The 20,611-nt window shown below is 42.9% G+C and overlaps 1 protein-coding gene across 2 annotated transcripts in view; it reads left to right on the top strand.

Moving 5' to 3' along the window:
* The first annotated feature begins 1,678 nt into the window (after positions 1-1,678).
* cmtr1 (cap methyltransferase 1) overlaps positions 1,679-20,611 on the top strand; it is a 30,275-nt gene continuing 11,342 nt past the window's right edge. The window contains exons 1-17 of one of the 2 annotated variants that reach the window (XM_061987301.1): positions 1,679-1,862; positions 3,485-3,583; positions 3,738-3,889; positions 8,702-8,860; positions 9,016-9,108; positions 9,184-9,255; positions 9,535-9,629; positions 9,783-9,855; positions 9,941-10,139; positions 10,207-10,325; positions 12,011-12,107; positions 12,271-12,403; positions 19,611-19,790; positions 19,862-19,918; positions 19,984-20,041; positions 20,126-20,194; positions 20,272-20,403. In XM_061987301.1, the coding sequence (XP_061843285.1) occupies positions 3,490-3,583; positions 3,738-3,889; positions 8,702-8,860; positions 9,016-9,108; positions 9,184-9,255; positions 9,535-9,629; positions 9,783-9,855; positions 9,941-10,139; positions 10,207-10,325; positions 12,011-12,107; positions 12,271-12,403; positions 19,611-19,790; positions 19,862-19,918; positions 19,984-20,041; positions 20,126-20,194; positions 20,272-20,403 (1,782 nt within the window). In that variant the 5' untranslated portion in view covers positions 1,679-1,862; positions 3,485-3,489. Of the gene's footprint in view, positions 1,863-1,940; positions 2,014-3,484; positions 3,584-3,737; positions 3,890-8,701; positions 8,861-9,015; positions 9,109-9,183; positions 9,256-9,534; positions 9,630-9,782; positions 9,856-9,940; positions 10,140-10,206; positions 10,326-12,010; positions 12,108-12,270; positions 12,404-19,610; positions 19,791-19,861; positions 19,919-19,983; positions 20,042-20,125; positions 20,195-20,271; positions 20,404-20,611 lie in introns of those variants that run through there. The other variant, XM_072916263.1, reaches the window with a different exon arrangement.

Below are 20,611 nucleotides of genomic sequence, written 5' to 3'. Positions count from 1 at the left end.
AACAACTTTACAAGAAAAGTTGAAATGAAAGTCAATGAATAGGTTGCAACAATATGTGACAAAAAAGAGAGACAAATAGAAAAACATTAAAACAAATAAAAACGGCGTTAACAAAATACATTACATAAGCGTATAGCGATGGGAGTGTTTCTGTACTACTAATATTTAAAAACATTTTCTGTTCTTATTTTTTGTTTTATTTATTTAATATATTCACTGTAATTATTGTTTGCTTCATAAGAAGGGTCCGACTGTTGTATAATTTTATGAAACTGTTACAATAAATGAATAATAAAAACAATTATAAATACATTCAAATACAAGTATGTGTTATATTTTTGTACAGTATGTATCGTTTTGGGCTACAACAGCTAAAATTCTATCATATGAACAATATACAGAACTGATAATATAATGTTTTGCTGTATAGTTAAAGGGTCTTATGCATACATATATAGTTATATGTATAGTTAATATCCATCCATCCATTTTCTACCGCTTGTCTCTTTCAGGGTCGTGGGGGGTGCTGGAGCCTATCTCAGCTGCATTCGGGTGGAAGGCGAGGTACATAAATAATATCACTATAAATATAAAACAATTAAATATAACTTCATGTGACCTTCCAATTAGCCCACTTACAGTACGCAGAGACCTTCATAGAATGGGTTTCCATAGCCGAGCAGCTGCATCTAAGCCATACATCACCATCTGGCAATCTGATGGACGAGTCTGGGTTTGGAGGTTGCCAGGAGAACGGTACATTTTGGACTGCATTGTGCCGAGTGTGAAATTTGGACAATTCCATACTCCCAACCTTGTGGGAACAGTTTGGAGCGGGCCCCTTCCTCTTCACAACATGACTGTGCACCTGTGCACAAAGCAAGGTCCATAAAGACATGGATGACAGAGTCTGGTGTGGATGAACTTGACTGGCCTGCACAGAGTCCTGACCTGAACCCGATAGAACACCTTTGGGATGAATTAGAACGGAGACTGAGAGCCAGGCCTTCTCGACCAACATCAGTGTGTGACCTCACCAATGCACTTTTGGAAGAATGGTCAAAAATTCCTATAAACACACTCCGCAACCTTGTGGACAGCCTTCCCAGAAGAGTTGAAGCTGTAATAGCTGCAAAAGGTTGACTGACATCATATTGAACCCTATGGGTTAGGAATGGGATGGCACTTTAAGTTCATATGTGAGTCAAGGCAGGTGGCCAAATACTTTTGGCAATATAGTGTATGTAACAAATTGTAAAGCCATAGGCTCACACACGTTCCGTAAATAATCCAAATTTGGAGCACAGCATCAGAGTTTTCACAGCTTTTTGGTTGTTAGAGGTAGAAAGCGTTTTAAACTAAAGTTTTAGGGTTTTTTTCAAGTCACAAAAACAGGTCCGGTATTGAGAAACTTACATTTATGAATATACAACTTAGCCAATAGTATAATGAGGTTGCAAAGGTAAAATTCCTTTTAAAACATTTTCTCATACTGTATAAATACAAATAGCATATATTTAAAACAAAGCACAAATTTGTCATGAATATTGTCCAGGATGAAACGACAGATACCCTGCCATAGTGGATGGATGGATATTTTGTTGCCATTTTTTTTGGCGGGTGTCATGCATGACGTCATCATTCCGCGTCTTGTCCTCGTCACACGGAGGCGCGCCGTCAATTGCAAAAGGACCCCTTAGTGAGGGGGAAAACTACTTAAGATTCCCATGTGAAACCTAGTCCAATACCACAGAATTTATCAACAAGACTTGCATTTTTTTGCCTCTATTTCACTCCGGAATCTTGAAGCCCAAATGGAATTCAAGTGCTGTTGCTGAGGAGGGAAATTTACATCTAAACAGGTAAAATACCAGACGGCTATGCTAGGTAGCTAAAAGCTAAAGTTACGCAGTTTCGTTTCGTTAGAAAGAGAAACCACGACACGCGTCCATCGTAACCGAAAGCGACAGGTGTATCTCTTTTAATTGTAAAGGGGTGCGTAGTTTATTTACAGTAAGTGTACTATCAACTCGCTTATTTAAGCTTGAGTAAATGCATGACTTTACTGTTATTGTTTGGAGTGTTGCCAACTCTGGGGGGAACAAATAAGGGGATCCGTGCAAGGCTGGTCGACCCTTTTTATGTGTGTGACATGAGTTTTGACAGGAGCACTCCATTAAGGCCAATTGTGTACGTTTGAACACTTTGACTAAAACTAAATTCACATGGTCTGCAATCTGCATGCTTTACTAAATCGAAAGTACACAAGTCTAACATAGTGGTCGATTTTGTGACTTTGTCAACGCCACATGCAAAGTCCAAAACGTAATCGTTCTTGATATACTGTATATACAGTCGTGATCAAAAGTTTACATACACTTGTAAACAACATAATGTCATGGTTGTCTTGAGTTTCCAATAATTTGTACAACTCCTATTTTTTTAAGCGATAGGGAGATTGGAGCACATACTTGTTGGTCACAAAAAACATTCATGAAGTTTGGTTCTTTTATGAATTTATTATGGGTCTACTGAAAATGTGACCAAATTTGATAGCCATCCACAAGCTTCTGGTTGAATTTTTCACCACTCCTCTTGACAAAATTGGTGCAGTTGAGCTAAATTTGTTGGTTTTCTGACATGGACTTTTTTCTTCAGCATTGTCCACACGTTTAAGTTAGGACTTTGGAAAGGCCATTCTAAAACCTCAATTGTAGCCTGATTTAGCCATTCCTTTACCACTTTGACATGTGTTTGGGGTCATTGTCCTGTTAGAACACCCAACTGCGCCCAAGACCCAACCTCCGGGCTGATGAATTTAGGTTGTCCTGAAGGATTTGGAGGTAATCCTCCTTTTTCATTGTGGCAGTGACAAATCTGTGCCATGCACTTTATACTTACAAACAATTGTCTGCACAGTTGCTCTTGGGACCTTAAGCTGCTTTGAAATGGCTCCAAGTGACTTTCCTGACTTGTTCAAGACAATGATTCGTTTTTTCAGATCTGTGCTGAGTTCCTTTGACTTTCCCATTGTCGCGTTTGTAACCGAGCCTAATGACTGCATCACATGAGCCCTATTTAAAACGGGCTCAGAGAAGTCAACAGGTGTCGTCAATGATAATCACTCACATGAAGCTAAAATTGATAATGTATGTTGCTGTATGTATACTTTTGACCCAGCAGATTTGGTCACATTTTCAGTAGACCCATAATACATTCATAAAAAAAAGAAACATCATGAATGTTTTTTGTGACAAACAAGAATGTGCTCCAATCACTCTATCACAAAAAAATAAGAGTTGTAGAAATTATTGGAAATTCAAGACAGCCATGACATTATGTCCTTCACAAGTGTATGTAAACATTTGACCACGACTGTACCTAATCAATACATATGGTGTTATTTTGAAGAACAAATACAACTAGGTGTAGACTTGTTTATGCTGTAAAGCTGTTTGTTCTTCTTATTTGTGTGCCTCTGCAGCCAAGATGAAGAGAAGATCCGACGCAGCTCCTTTGCTGGCTGCAAAGAGGCATCGTGACAACAGCAGCTCCGATGAAGAATCCAAATTGTCGAGACAAGGTACACCTCAATTGTTTGTTTCACCAAGCACTCCTCGTTCATGACATCCGTACTATTTTCTGTAAGACCTTTTAAAGATAAAAGTCTAATAATTCTTCTTGAAACTGCTATTTTTGTTACAATTTGTCAGTGATTTATGTGTGATTGTTTCCAGACTCCAGCCAAAATGACTCTCTCAGCGACCAGGAAGAGCCCCGAGCCGGATTCTCCATGCCTTCCGTATCCGTCGACACCAGGGACACCGAGTCCCCCCCCACAGAGAGCCCGAAGTTCTCCATGTACAACAGTGCGTCGATGAACATGATGGTAAAGTTAAAAAAGGACACTAACACAACATTCAAGAGGTAGAATGTGTCATTTACATTTTAATGTTTTATTGACAAACTTCCAATATATCAACACGGTCTAACAACAGACAGGAGACACAGACCTCAAATTTGTACTTTTTAAGGTCAAGACAAGTGTTGCTTTAAAGAAAGGCTCATCTTTTAGGGCACCAAGGCAAGTTGGAAGGGCACGAAGGCAAACATTATTTTCTTTCCAGGCAGGGGCTCCAAAGCATATATATATCTGGAAAAAATGGGCATAGTGTCTAGGTTTGATAAGAAATTATCGAGTTCGAGCCTATTATCGAATCCTCTTATCGAACCGATTCCTTATCGATTCTCTTATCGAGTCTAGATAGGTTGTTTTATATGGGAAAAAAAACAATAATTGGTTTAACAAATCACTTCACATTCTCTACTGCTGGCTACTATAGTATTACTGAGTTATTGTGCAGAAATGTGGGGAAATAACGACAAATGTGCGCTACATTCGTTAACCGTGTTACAAAAAAGATCAATTAGACTGATACATAATGTTGGATATAGAGAACATACAAACACTTTATTTATTAAGTCAAAAATATTAAAGTTCGATGATTTGGTAAAATTGCAAACAGCTAAAATGATGTGGAATTAAATGATGGAATGGATTAAGTAAATAAGTTAAACATTGTACTGATATGATTAAGGCTGAAACGACGCGTCGACGTAGTCGACGTCATCGGTTACGTAAATACGTCAACGCCGTTTTTGTGCGTCGACGCGTCACATATTTACGTCACACTACCGTCATGGCGAAGCGCAAAGCAGACGGTGCGAGCGAGGGGAAAAAAGCACGCCAAAAGTCGTCAAAAGTGTGGGAGTATTTCAATAAACGGCCTAATAATGTTGTAGCGGCGAACAGCTGTCTCGTCAGCTGACGCGCGAGCTCGCAACCGTGGCTGCTTAGCAACCAGCCAAACCCCACTTGATAAAATTATATTTTATCTTAGAGCACATCCGCATCCCTATTCACCTAGGCAACCCCAGGAAATGTATATAATTGGGCATTATTTCGGCCAGTCGGCTTATATGATCAGAGCCGATCAGTTTACGTTCACGCGCAGGTATAACGCGGCGCACTCCCGTCTCATCTGCTGGTGCGCGAGCCCGGTAATTAGACAGCTGTGTCAAATCAAGGAGTACAAAAGACGCCAGCGCAGAGTGGAAAAAGGTTTAGTTCATTACAGATAACCCAGAGTTGTGCCAAAAGTGTACCAAAACCAAAAGCTGAACGGACAGCTGGTAAGATCGCACTTTATTTCCCTTTGTGGGTGTGGCGCACCTGTTGCGCTGGTGAGATGGGGGGTGCGGGGGAGTTGTGTGCATGTAGCGTGCTTCGTCTGGAGGCTAAATACACACAGTGTTTTGTGTAACTGTTGTTTAGTGTTGATATTCTTTGCTTAGTTTGATAAATGTTGGAGCAGTTTGCTTCATCAGGAGGGTGAAGTCGCTCAACTTAAAGTGTTGGATTTAACTGTGTTGGATTATTGGCTGCTGGTGAGGGCATAGAAAAAGGGGCATTTTTCTACCAGTAGACAGCGTTTAAGATTGAGTGTTTCACTGCTAAATTAATAATATATTTATGTTGAATATGGATTTTAAATATGTATCTAAATAGGTGGTTAATTGGTTAGGTATTTATGTATTTGCATATTGGGTTTTCTGCTGCATTTATCTATTGTGTTTCTGGGTTTAAATGTATTTTATATGTATCTTGGTGCATTTATGTTGAGACAATTTATTTAAAATCTGTTTTAACTTAAAGGGAAAAGATGTGTCTATTTTCTTGCACTTGTTTAATGGTTAAGAGTTTGATAGCCTAACTAATAATTGTATATCATGGGATTGATAATTGATTGATTTTTTACAGCATGTTAATCTTGTGGTGTTTTGTCCTTAAAGGTTTTTCACCTACTAAAGAAGCTAAAGGCTACTAAAGACAGCTAATGACAGATAAAGAAACTAAAGTCTACTAACACTGCTAAAGACTGCTAAAAAGACTAAAGAAGAAAAAAGAAGCCGTTTCTTCGTTGGAAAAACTGTTGCAAACTAAAGGAAAATAAAAGGAAAAAGTAACTACGGTCTGGTCTTTTGAGTGAAATCCAGAAGCCACATTCAGCATTGGTACATCCCTTCAAGTGTGGGATAAGCACAGCGAAAAAAGCAAAACACTTGACAGTTGTTGTATGCACACTGTGTCGAGCGGAAATGGCCTATCATAGCAGCACAACGGCTATGAACGAACATTTGCCATCACCATCAACTAGTCAATCGTCTGCGTGAGTATACGTTGTCATCATTACACAAAAACATGAATGTGTCATTTGTATCTGCGTTGTAAATTCATAAACTAAAACACTGTTTCGCTCTGAGAGGCGCGTTTGGCGTGCCTGTTCAGTGTTTACAAAGACGCGCTCCTCTTTAACGCTAACGTTAATTAGTTGTGCAAATACCTTTTACAACATTAACAGTTACATATACTATGTACAAACGAACAATTAACTTTCACTTTAATCATACTATCATTGTTGTGTTATTAAGCAAAATAAGCAATACTTTTACTTTTGTTGAAATGTTTACACTGTTACAGAATATTTCGTTTTGCACTTTTTTGTATTGGATGTTTATCTTTATTTTTGCACATTTTAAAGCAAAATAAGCAATACTTTTACTTTTGAAATGCTTATACTATTGCAGAATATTAAGATTTGCACTGGATGTTTACTTTTATATTTGCACATTAAAAAGCAAATAAGCTACTTTTAATTTTGTTAAATGTTAAAAGTTTTAAATGTTTACATTGTTACAGAATATTTTGTCATGTTGTTGTCAATGTTGACTGATTGGCCATACTTTTTTTTTTTGTAAATAAAAGTCATGCCTTTTGAAAAAACTGGCCTACATTTATTTTTTCATTTTCATTTTAAATAAAAAAAATAATCGGTAAAAGGAAAAATAATCTATAGATTAATCGAAAAAATAATCTATAGATTAACCGATTAATTGAAAAAACAATCTATAGATTAATCGATAGAAAAATAATCGTTAGCTGCAGCCTTAGATATGATCCAGTTTAAGAGGTTGTTCAAATGAATAGTGCTTACAAAGTACAAAGAGGAATTATGAGAAATACTTTCAACCTTATTGAAAATAAGATATTCTTCATCTCCGTATATTCATAATGACTGAATTAATTAATTACATATTCCAAAACTGTTGTATATACTAATTCACAGATATTGTATTATAAAAAGGTCAGTAAATGATGTACATAATTGTCAGATCAGGTTTTGTTTAGTTATGTTCTGTTAGTTTTGGACTTCCTTAGTTTTGTGCACTTCGAGGGTTTGTTTTAGTCACCTTGGTTACTTATGATTTTCACCTGCCTTGTACGCACCTGTTGCTCATCAGAGACTCTATTTAAGCCTGCCTTTTCCGGTCATTCGTCGGGGCTTCATTGTTTGCATTTGCAACAGTTACGTTGGCATTCTGGTTTTCGAGCTCATGATTCCTGGGCTAAAGTTACCTTAGCTTCTAGTATTCCTGTGCTAATTACGTTTTTGCTTTAGCTTCTCGTGCGAACGGCACACTTTCCTTTTGTTTCGTTCCTGTCTGTTGTAATGTGTATGATTTATGAGAAATAAATCATCTCCTACCTGCACGCTTTCGTCCGGAGCCGTCAGTTTTGCGTCCCGGGAGAACAAACACGCTGCACCCCACCGTGACAAATGACTGAGCTACGTGACGTCATTTCTTGTGATGTCTCACGGGGCATTTCTTGTTGGGACGGGATTCGTTCCCAGGGATTCGAATAAAGAACCAACTCTTTTTCTTTACTATAGTGGTCTCGATAACGGGTACCGGTTCTCAAAAAGGGATTCGAGTCCAAGGACTCGGTTCTTTTCTTATCGAACAACCGGCACAACCGGGTTCGAGCATCATCCCTAATAGTGTCCCTTTACGCTGCCCTACCTGGCCGGTCTAGGAGGCATATGCCTGACCTAAATTCACCAAACACCTGACGTCCTTCCAGACCCCTGATGCAACTAGTGTATCTCTCAAAAAATCTTACAACAACTAACAACTCTGCTGTTTTCGTTGTCGATTAACCTTTGACACACTCTTCCAAAATGGCTGCGCCCACTTTGTTTCTACCGATAACAGTTGAAAATGTGAGAAAAAAAGTCACGTCGAGGTGTTTTTATTAATTTATTCGACGAAACAATTACGTTACAATTGTCCATTATAGGGATGTCCCAATATGAAAATTTCTTATCGCGGTAATTTTAAATGTGCTCAAAATTTTCCAAAAACACTTAAACTGAAATCCTTTAACCAAATTTTATTTTTTTAAAGACACAAACACATTCAAAATATATATATGTACCTCAAGTAGAAAGTTGAACGTGCTTCTGACAGCAACACAAGTATTATAAACAAAGTAATATGGTAGAAACAACATCATATTATAAATTTAAAAAAATAAATGTGAAAAATTCGCAATATGGCACTCTTTTGACATAAGACATAACTGCACTTTTTGTCCATATAGATAAAAATAGTGTTCATATATGAGGTCTAATCTTACACATAGGACTGTTATGGGCATTACGGCATGTCACAAGGGTGGTCGTGGCAAATGCTGAGGTTGCCGTGGTTAAATTCGAGCCCTGGAGACACATTTTGAAATAATAAACCTTACGTTCTCTCTCCTGTATTTGCAACTTGATAAATGACTTAACTTTTGCAGGCCAAGATGGGCTTCCGTATGGGTGAGGGTCTTGGGAAGTTTGGTCAGGGCCGCAAAGAGATTGTGGAAGCGTCAACCCAGAGAGGACGACGGGGACTTGGCCTTACGCTTCAGGGCTTCCAGGGTGAGCTCAACGTGGACTGGCGAGATGAACCTGAGGTATGTACCACCAATGCGGTGAGCTTTCTGTTTAATTATTTTCATCATAAAAATACTTCCTCTCCAATAAATGATGTACCCCTGTTACTCTCTGCAAACGAGTAAATAAACCACAGGACAAAAAACGTTTTTTTTTTACCTCTGTGTGTGTTCAGCCCAGTGCCATAGAAAAGGTTGACTGGTTCCCAGAAAGCACCACTGAAATTCCAGATGCAGACGAGCTGAGGGACTGGATGGCAGTGGGCCCAGTAAATAGTTACTTACAGAAATATACAGTATTGTTATTATTGTCCATCTGAAGCAGGTCCACTATTCTTTTACAGAGAAAAATGAAGATTGAGGATGAAACAGAGTTTTGCACCGAAGACCTCCTCCACACTCTTCTTAGATGCAAGGTAAGTCCACATTAGGGCAACAGCAGCACAATGCAGTCAATTTTTTTAGTAAAGGTTTGTACATTTTGAACACAATATAAAACGCTATACAGTACTGTATAGCAAACAAACATAACATAAGGGTGTGATGGATCAAATTTATATTCAATCAACAAAGCCCAAACAACAACTAGCTGAACTGTACCTCCACCTACGCACACACACTGTCACTTCACCTGGCACTTAGTGATCGGCTCCTGAATGAAATGTGTAATGAAATGTACTGCTGCTTCTAAACAGACAGTGTTTGACGACCTTGAGGGTGAAGAAATGAGGAGAGCACGCACTCGTTCGAACCCCTACGAAACCATCCGAGGAGGCATCTTTCTCAACAGGTGCGTCTCTCTCATCAATTACTTTTGAGTGTACATTGTTTACATTGTGTGTACAATAATTAGACAAGGTGTATTTTTAAAGAATAATTTTAACTATCAAAATGTTGATAATTCTAGACAAAAAAAGTTTTGTCCCATACTTATTGTATCCAGAGCCGCTATGAAAATGGCCAACATCGACCACTGCTTCAACTACATGCTCACCAACCCAAAGGTTCCAGAAGGGGTGAGTGTGCATAAGGAAATACTGCCATGTTTGTCGCACCAAGGTTGCGTCAAGATGAACCCTCCTCCCTCTCTCCCCCATGTAGAATTCTTCGAACAAAGACCTCAAGAACGAGCTGTTGTACTTTGGCGACGTGTGCGCAGGACCTGGCGGATTTTCTGAGTACGTCCTGTGGAAGAGACGCTGGCACGCCAAAGGTTTCGGCATGACGTTGAGAGGACCCTGTGACTTCAAACTGGAGGATTTTTACGCTGCGCCCAGCGAGCTGTTTGAGCCCTACTATGGTAGCGCATAATGCAAGTGGAGCTCCTCAATGCAATCTTTTGATCTTATGACATCTTTGCGTCCCAGGTGAAGGAGGCGTGGACGGCGATGGCGACATCACACGGCCAGAAAACGTCACCGCCTTCAGAAACTTTGTGCTGGACAGCACCGAAGGAACAGGGCTGCACTTCCTCATGGCGGACGGGGTGAGTGTGCATTCTTCATGGGGTCACTTCCTGGTCAGATGACTGACATGATGGTTTAAACATGCAGTGGTACGACCTCTACTTAAAAAACCCAGCCTCGACCCCTCTCTCCTCTCTAACTTCAGACCTATCTCTAATCTTCCATACATTTCCAAAATATTAGAGAAGGTTGTCTACAGTCAGTTGTTGCCCTTCTTAGAGGATAATGGTATCACTGAGCTGTTCCAGTCCGGTTTTAAAGCCCTCCACAGCACAGAGTCAGCGCTTCTAAAAGTTTTTAACGATATCCTCCTGTCCACTGATTCTGGTAAATATGTTGTCCTGGTGCTTTTAGATCTGTCTGCTGCGTTCGACACCGTCGACCACACCACCTTAATCACTCGTCTTGAGAACTGTGTGGGCATTAAGGGCGCCGCCCTCAACTGGTTCCGGTCGTACCTAACCGACAGGAGTTTTTGTGTAAAAGTAGACAGTTTTATGTCGTCCACAGCTCCTTTACCACATGGGGTCCCCCAGGGTTCAATCCTTGCCCCAATTTTATTTGCGCTTTACCTTCTCCCCCTTGGTTCTATTTTTAGGAAGTACAGTATTGCATTTCATTTTTATGCCGATGATTGCCAGATTTATTTTCCCATGGCACAAAATAACACGGTTCAAAGTCTTATTGACTGCCTGCACGACATCAAAGTCTGGCTTTCAGCTAACTTCCTGAGCCTAAATGAAGACAAAACAGAAGTTATGTTGTTCGGTCCAAGTCGCTCTCCCTCCCCCAACGTTGACCTCGGCACTCTGACCCCGTATCTCAGCGACTCTGTCACAAACCTGGGGGTAAAGTTTGACTCAGATTTTAAATTCGAAAAACAAATCAGCAGCGTCGTTCAAAAAAGCTTTTATCAATTACGCCAAATAGCGAAAGTGAAACCGCTTTTATCAAGACATGATCTTGAGAAATTAATCCACGCTTTTATCTCAACTCGTCTTGATTACTGTAATGCCCTGTATGTTGGCATTAGCCAGGCCTCCCTCGCCCGCCTGCAGCTCGTACAGAACTCTGCTGCTCGTCTGCTAACACAGACCCGCAGACGTGAGCACATCACCCCTATTTTAGCGTCCCTTCACTGGCTCCCTGTGCGTTACCGAATACATTTTAAACTCCTTTTATTTGTTTTTAAATGTCTAAACAACCTCGCGCCAACCTATCTCTCCGACCTCCTTCAGCCTTACTGCCCCTCCCGATCCTTAAGATCAGCCGATCAGCTGCTGTTGACGGTCCCTGACACAAGGCTGAAGCTTAGAGGTGACAGAGCTTTCGCCGTTGCTGCTCCCAAGCTCTGGAACGACCTACCCCTGAGTGTTAGACAAGCCTCCTCTCTTCCTGTTTTTAAATCCCTCTTAAAAACATACTTTTATTCCATGGCTTTTAACACTGAGTGATATCCATCCTACAATGGCGCCCCATAATACACCTGCTGTGATCCTGTTTTTATGTTTTTATGTTTTTATTAATTCTATTTTAATTATTTATTTTTTATCATGTTCTGTTTGTGTTGTGTTGTGTTTGCTCGGTACTCGTTTTATCTTTTAACCTGCTCATTGTACAGCACTTTGGCTACCCCTGTGGTAAATTTTAAATGTGCTTTATAAATAAAGTTGATTTGATTTGATTTGATTTCCTGCGACGCCAGGGTTTCAGCGTGGAAGGCCAAGAGAACCTTCAGGAGATATTGAGCAAACAGTTGCTGCTCTGCCAGTTCCTCACCGCTCTCTCTACACTCAGGACAGGTCAGTTGCAAGCGTTCATCCACAATCGCTCATAATAGGTCTGGTGCTTTGGTACCCCAATTGAAGGTTGAAAAGTGAACAAGTGAGCTGATCCAAACTGTGCTGCTCGGTGGAAACATTACTTTTATTAACTGGATTAACTGGGATCCTCTTTCTCTTTCAGGTGGACATTTTGTCTGTAAGACTTTTGACCTTTTCACCATTTTCAGCGTGGGTTTGATCTACTTAATGTACCTTTGCTTTGACCGGGTCTCCCTCTTCAAACCTGTGACCAGCCGGCCTGCCAACTCAGAGAGGTGGGCTGCTGGTGTTTTTTTTATTTTTGCACTGAGCGTGTACTGTTGCGGTCAGAAGTTTACATACTTAATGTAAAATATTAATTGGGTGGGCATAAAGAGGAACCTCACTTTTTTGGAATTTTGCCTATTATTTACAATCATATACAGTGGAACCTTGATTTATGAACCCCTCTAATATGCAAACTTTTTGATTTACGATCTTTAAGATCAAGCTAAATATGCTACTGTATGCGAACCATGTCTCTGTTGACCAACGCCTAATTTAGACGCCTGCAGGCATGACAGTAGGGCGAAACTTTGTTGGGGAGGCTCGGGCAGAACCTTCCACTCCACTTGCTTTTGAGACGTCTCTGTTAGGATAGAGTTCAAGGGTGGATGCAGAGAATGGAGGCAAGGGAAGCGATAACAAATGAAAATATTTAATAAGTCCAAAATGGTAACTAAGGGTGATGGGGCAAAGTGCACACCATGGGAAATATAACAAAAGTAGTCTCTTTCAGAGGTTGGCGGAGCAAAGGTCAGGACGCACACAGCGTGGCAAAAACTAGTCCTCTAAAACAAGGTGGCTAGGAAAACAAAAACACAACAAGATCAATATAACAGAAATATGCGAAGGCAACATACCAGGGAAGCAGAATCAAGGTAGCACATGTCAGAGCGGAGTTCAGGAACAATAACCGGCGGGGACCAGCTGGTGGAGACGCGCTTAAATGCTACCAGGAGGTGATTAGCAGCAGGTGTGGCTCGTTGGGGACAAAAGACTGTGGAAGAAACTGAAAAAACAATAGAGAAGGCAGGGAGAAGACAACAAACATAACAGTACTCCCCCCCCTTAAAGGACGCCACCTGGCGGCTTACCTGGCTTCTCGGGAAAACGTTCATAAAAAACAGTAAGGAGAGAAGGGTCAAGGATAAGCGATCGCGGGACCCAAGATCGGTCCTCGGGGCTGTAACCCTCCCAGTCGACCAGATACTGGAAACCCCTGCCCCTTCTTCTCACGTCAAGAATGGCCTTGACCGTGAACGGCTGGTGTCCATCGATCAGCCTGGGAGGAGGAGGAGGCACCTCTGGAGGACTCAAGGGACTGGAGGACACAGGCTTGAGTAGGGAGACGTGGATGGACGGATGGATCTTGAGAGAGTCCGGAAGATGTAGGCGAACCGCTGAAGGGTTGATAACTCGCTCGATGGTGTAAGGTCCAATAAAACGTGGCTGCAGTTTCTTGGAGGAAACTTGGAGAGGTAAGTCACGAGATGACAGCCATACCTTCTGACCAGGCTTGTAATCCGGAGCTGTGCTGCGGTGGCGGTTGGCGAGACGCTGGTTGCGCTCCGAGGTGCGTGACAGTGCGGACCGTGTGTTCTGCCAGGCTAGACGTGCACGGCGTAGGTGGACAGCAACCGATGGAACAGCGACCTCAGATTCCAGGGAAGGAAAGGCAGGAGGTTGGTACCCGTAGGCAGAGTGGAAAGGAGACATACCTGTAGCCGAGCTGATGAGAGTATTGTGGGCGTACTCAATCCAAGATAGACTGAGCGCCCAGGAGGCCGGCTGCTGGTGGAAAACGCAGCGGATGGCAGCCTCCAGATCCTGATTGGTGCGCTCCGTCTGACCGTTAGTCTGTGGGTGGTATCCAGAAGAGAGGCTCGGTGATGCTCCCAACGAATTGCAGAAAGCCTTCCAAACTGCCGAAGAAAATTGTGGTCCCCTGTCCGAGACTACATCCACCGGGATACCATGCAGCCGGAAAACGTGGCGTGTAAGTAATTCTGCAATCTCGAGTGCCGAGGGCAACTTGGGAAGGGGAATGAAATGTGCCATCTTGGAAAAGCGGTCCACCACTGTCAATATTACGGTGTTGCCATTAGATGGTGGAAGTCCTGTGACGAAGTCCAACGCCACGTGGGACCACGGGCGGGAGGTTATGGGAAGTGGCCGTAGAAGGCCAGCTGGTGCCCGATGAGAAGCCTTATTGCGGGCACAGGTGGAACAGGCAGATACGTACTACGTCACGTCAGTCCTGAGAGTAGGCCACCAGAAGCGTTGGGCTAGGAGGTAAGTCGTACGAGTAATGCCTGGGTGGCAGGCGATCTTGGAGTTGTGGGCCCAGTTCAAGACCTCCGGACGGAGTTCTGGAATGACAAATAAACGACCCTGAGGACAGTTCTGAGGGGAAGGAACCTTCTTGAGTGTCTCTGTCACGCGACTCTCGATGTCCCACTGTATAGCTCCCAGCACTTGTGATGGAGGGATGATGGTCTCGGTCTTGGCCTCCTCCTCGGGGCAGGCGTACATTCTGGATAAAGAACAGCTCCCACGCCGGAGTCGGAAGCATCAACCTCGACAAAAAATTGAGTGGACACGTTAGGGTGGATAAGAACAGGTGCTGAAGTAAATAACAACTTAAGTTTCTCAAAGGACTTCTGTGTCTCAGAGGTCCACAAAAAGGGGAGCTTGGTAGATGTAAGCTTAGTAAGAGGTTCAGCTACCTGACTAAAATTGCGGATAAAACGGCGGTAAAAATTAGCAAAACCTAAAAATCTTTGGAGGTGCTTTCTAGTGGTGGGTGTGGGCCAATCGACCACCGACTTGATCTTAGCGGGATCTGCTCAGAGTTGACCCTTCTCTACAATAAACCCCAAGAACAGAACGGATTCAGTGTGAAACAAGCATTTCTCAGCCTTGACAAAAAGTCTATTCTCTAGAAGACATTGAAGAACTAAGCGAACATGCTGGACGTGAAGTTCGGAGTTAGGAGAAAAAATGAGGATATCGTCCAAGTAAACGACCACAAATCGATCGAGCATGTCGCGAAGAACATCATTAATGAGGTTTTGAAAAACAGCCGGCGCATTGGTGAGGCCAAAAGGCATGACCAGATATTCAAAATGACCTAGTGGTGTGTTAAAGGCGGTCTTCCATTCGTCCCCTTGCTTTATTCTGACCAGGTGATAAGCATTGTGGAGGTCTAATTTGGTAAAATATCTGGCCGTGTGTAAGGGGTTAAAAGCAGAGTTGAGAAGCAGAAGGGGGTACTTATTTTTAATCGTAATAAGATTTAGGGTCCGATAATCAATACAAGGGCGGAGTGTCTTATCTTTCTTTTCCACAAAAAAAAAACGGGCGGCTAGAGGAGAGTTGGAGGGGCGGATGAGACCTGAAGCGAGTGACGTGGTGATATAGTCCTCTAGTGACTCTCGTTCTTGTTTAGAAATATTATAAAGACGGGACGAAGGAAGTGTAGCACCCGGTAGTAGATTAATAGAGCAGTCATAGGGACGGTGTGGTGGTAGTGACAATGCGCGGTCCTTACTGAAGACCTCCTTAAGATCATGGTAATTTGTGGGGACAACCGACAAATCTATGATCTCTGGGGTAACGACACGTGCGGGCCCGATGCGAGGGCATGCGGATTGGAGACAATGTGTGTGACAAAAATTTCCCCAATTAATGATCTTTGTCTTGACCCAGTCAATATGGGGATTATGCAGAGCTAGCCAGGTAAGACCGAGCACAACAGGAGCCGAGCGAGAGGGAATGACGAGAAAACAAATAGACTCAAAATGGTTACCAGATAATTTTAGCGTTAATGGTTCAGTCTGATGAGTAACGCTCGCCAGGTGGCCCCCGTCGAGGGATCGGACCACCCTAGGTCTGTGTAATTTGGAAACGGGAATGGCCAAACGCTTAACAAGTGCTTCATCAATAAAATTGTCATCAGAACCAGAGTCAATAAGAGCACAAATGTCAAAATGCTTATCCTTATCCCAGGTGAGTATGCCAGTGAGTTGAAGTCGTGACAGAGTCTGACCTGTAGAGGGCGGTAGAGGAGCAGGAGCGGTCGCTGGCGCATGTGTTGCTGGGGTGTGGCGAGTGGGTGGAGCTTGGGTGCGAGGAGGTGATGATGCTTGAGAACGATGGCGAGCTGGACGATGAGGGCAGCGGTTCAGGCGATGATCGGCCTCTCCACAATACAGACAAAGATGGAGACGAAAGCGACGATCCCTCTCCGCTTGAGTGAGGCGAGATCCTCCTAATTGCATTGGTTCGTCCTCTCGTGATATCGATACCGCATCGACAATGGGTATCGGTGCGGCATAATTTGATGCCCTCCATGGCCACTCCCATTATATGCAGATGAGCGCCATCCTTGTTGTCGGAGTCTCTCTCTCTCCCAGTCAACGAGGCGAGTCTCCACCTCCACTGCCGTAGCGACCAGCTCGTCGAGGCTATCGGGAGTCTTGAGCGGAATCATAAGTCTCCGGACCTTATCTGCAAGGCCGAGGGAAAAAACGTCCACCAATGCGGAAGTGGGCCATTCACTTTCCGCCGCCAGTCTACGAAATTCAATGGCGAAGTCCGTGACGCTGCGCTGCCCTTGTTGCAGACGCAACAACGATCGCGCCGCCTCACGCCCTGGCCTCTCGCGTTGAAAAATGCTCTTTAAAGCCTTGGAGAAGGCGGAGTATGAGGCGCACACGGGTGACTGACGCACCCACTCTGCGGTGGCCCAAGCAGACGCCCGGCCACTCATGTGGGTCAAGATGAACGCCACGCACGCTCTTTCTGAAGGAAAGGACGCGGGTAAAAGTTCGTAGTAGATCTCACATTGGGTGAGAAAAGTTTGTACATCACCTGACTCGCCGGAGAAACGCTCAGGCTTGGAGAGTGGTGGGCAGGCGGCAGGAGGAGTGTCGCTAGGCAAAGGAGTATCTTCAGGACGTGGCGGTAACTGCGGGGCTGCTGGGACGGCCGTGGGAGGAGACATGGCCTGCAGAGCGGTGAGTACGCTACTTAGCTGTCGCTCCAATGTGTCGAGGCGGGCATCTTGGCGTTCCGTCATGGCGTTGACGCACGCACCAAGTAAACCAAATTGTTCCTCTTGTTGCCCCAGGCGAATAGCCTGTTGTTCCAGTTCCCGCTTTACTGGGTCCGTCTCTGCGAGGTCCATTTTGAAAAGGCCGGTTATTATGTTAGGATAGAGTTCAAGGGTGGACCCCGGGATGCAGAGAATGGAGGCAAGGGAAGCGATAACAAATGAAAATATTTAATAAGTCCAAAATGGTAACTAAGGGTGATGGGGCAAAGTGCACACCATGGGAAATATAACAAAAGTAGTCTCTTTCAGAGGTTGGCGGAGCAAAGGTCAGGCAAAAACTAGTCCTCTAAAACAAGGTGGCTAGGAAAACAAAAACACAAGAAGGTCAATATAACAGAAATATGCGAAGGCAACATACCAGGGAAGCAGAATCAAGGTAGCACATGTCAGAGCGGAGTTCAGGAACAATAACCGGCGGGGACCAGCTGGTGGAGACGCGCTTAAATGCTACCAGGAGGTGATTAGCAGCAGGTGTGCCTCGTTGGGGACAAAAGACTATGGAAGAAACTGAAAAAAACAATAGAGAAGGCAGGGAGAAGACAACAAACATAACAGTCTCGTCTCTACACTTCAGCGTGTGTGCTTTTTCATAGTTATTTTCGCTTTTTTTGACAAGTTTTGTCCATTGTGTTCACTCAATAAGTGTCCCAAAAACTCAACAGACCAGCGTGTAAAGAAGGAGGGGGAAAAAGTTTTTAAAAAATCTATAAAGGAGTACAATCATAGCACTCACAAGCATGACCACAGCACAGTAAGTACCCACATCAAGTTTCAGTTGAAGACAGTCACTCTTCCGAAGCACAGACACGTACGGCTCCCCCCACCGTTTGCTCCTCTCGTTAGTTATTTGTCGTTGTTAATGCGTGTGCACTTTCCTTTTTTTAAATGTTTTATATTGTAGCAATATAGTTGCTGAAGTTAAGACATTTTTGTGATTTTGTTTGTAAAAAGGCGCCATAATGACTTTTGTGTGTGCATATAGCAGCTTGTTGACGTTGTATTGACTTTTCACCCACTTGTTATGTAGTTTGATATACAGTAATGTATATCACTTGTTATTGTGTTCAAAGTGTCCAAAACTTTACTAAAATATGAACTTTTGTCAAGGCTGGAACCCATTATTCATATTTTAACAAACTTTTCTGTTTACGAACCATGTTCAAGAACCAATTAATTTTGTAAATCGAGGTTCCACTGTATGTGACAAGACCACACGTATGTCTTTTATGTGCGTTCTAATTCGTGAAAACCAGAAAGCAAGAGGCAGCTAAGAATGCAGGTAATGCTGAGTCTTCTATTCCGCCTATCAAGATACTCCATACACGGGACGTCACCTGCATATTCCAAGCTATAGAGACTACATTATTGTAAGCTAACGCAGAGGAACTACTTTTAGTAACAGCGCTTTGCTCACAGAGAGGTAAGCTAGTTACTGAGCTGCTGCTTCCGCTGCTGCTGAATCGCCTCTGAGTTTGTAAATTCCAGCCATCCATTTTCTACCGCTTGTCTCTCTCTGGGTTACGGAGGTTGGCTGGAGCCTATCCCAGCTGCATTCTGGTGGAAGGCGGGGTGCACCCTGGACAAGTCGCCACCTCATCGCAGGGCCAACACTGATAGGAGGATAACATTCACACTCACATTCACCCACTAGGGCCAATTTAGTGTTGCCAATCAATGCTAGATTATAAATCATGCCTCACACCTGTATAGTAGAAGATTGTTGCCATAAGCCGAGAGGTTGGTCAAAAGTTTCAGCAATGCTTAAAGTATGTAAATATTACATATTATGAATGTGCCTGTTAGAGGCGGAATACATCGAATCCCTATTACCGGTAGCTACATTGTTAGCCAATCTTGCTAGCAGTTTCTCCACTAGTTGGAATGAAAAAAAGAGAAAGACGTGTTCATGTCTCACAATATGTACTGCGATTATAGACAAAATTTAAAAGGAAAAAAATGCAGTTCCCCTTTTAAAATGACCAAACTACTGCATTACATTTTGTTGTGAATGTGCCTGTTACTACATTACATGTATACTTACAGCATGCACTGTATACTGTGTTATTTGGGTGATTTTAGAAATGTTTATAGACAGAATATATATAAACTGATTGTACCTGCATTGTTTGCTGCCTCTTGCTAGCAAGCTTTTACTTTTTACAATGTACAGAAAAGAGCAACACATGTTTATTTTTCTCACATTGGGGTTGTGGATGATAGGCAACATTTCATTTAAAACATGCCATTTTATGATCCAGTTGAAATGTACGCATCCAATTCATGTCAAGTGAGGGGGATGATGCCAAATGTCTTTGTGCTGGCAGGTACCTTGTATGTCGAGGTTTAAAACCCGGCTCAGACGCCGTCAGAGAGTACATGTTCAAAGTCAACCTAAAACTCAAACAGCTGAAGAACACCGAGATGGATGTGTTGGATGTGGTTCCCCTGAGCATCATCAAGGAGGATGCAGACTTCTACCACTTCATGGTCAATTCCAATGAGCGGTACAGACCCGGTTGTGATGTATTTCATATCAATATTGCAAAATACTCACGTTTGGCCACTGTTCCTATAGCCTGTGTGCAGTCCAGATCAAGGCTTTGGCCAAGATCCACGCCTTTGTTCTAGACCCGTGAGTAGCTTTTTTTGTTTGTTTGTGTGTGTTTTGTGTGAAATTGAGGGTTATTGCGCCAGCAGGACGCTCGCAGAGTCGAGGCAGGCGGACATCCGCAAGGAATGTCTCAAGCTCTGGGGGGTGAGTATGCTCTGTTATTGTTTGTTTTCATTGTAGACATTTGGTGTAGCCCCACCTCTCAATGCATTATGTGTCTGTTCTCAGGTGCCAGACAAGGCCAGGGTCACTCCGACTTCTTCAGACCCAAAGTCTAAATTCTATGAGCTGACCAAGGTATTTGGAGTGATAAACTAACACCTTGATGTGGGTGGGGGCATTTTTCATTTAATTTGTGTACATGTTTTCTTTAGAACGCAGATGTGGACTCATTCAAGAGCAGCGTTGTGCCACTTAACTCCAGCACGCTTAATAAGCTGCATAATGTCATGGACTACCGCTGCATTGTGGTAGGCGGCGAGCAGATCTTCCTCCTAGCACTAGGGGTGAGTCAGCAGAAAGCATGTGCGATATGGCCTCAAATCTATATCGCAATATATATTGTAGCCTCTTACGATAACGCTGTATATCACTGTATATTATTTGGTATATAAATGATAATAGAACCATTTCAAAATGGGTTACAAAGACTATTTGGCTGCTGGCGTATGCAGAAACATATTGCAAAATGTCCTGTTGTATTATTTTCTTAAA

Source organism: Nerophis lumbriciformis, linkage group LG26 (genome assembly GCF_033978685.3).
Source record: "Nerophis lumbriciformis linkage group LG26, RoL_Nlum_v2.1, whole genome shotgun sequence".
In the NCBI taxonomy this organism is placed as follows: domain Eukaryota; kingdom Metazoa; phylum Chordata; class Actinopteri; order Syngnathiformes; family Syngnathidae; genus Nerophis; species Nerophis lumbriciformis.
Note: the sequence above shows the minus strand (reverse complement) of the source record. Positions and strands in the feature narration are given on the sequence as shown.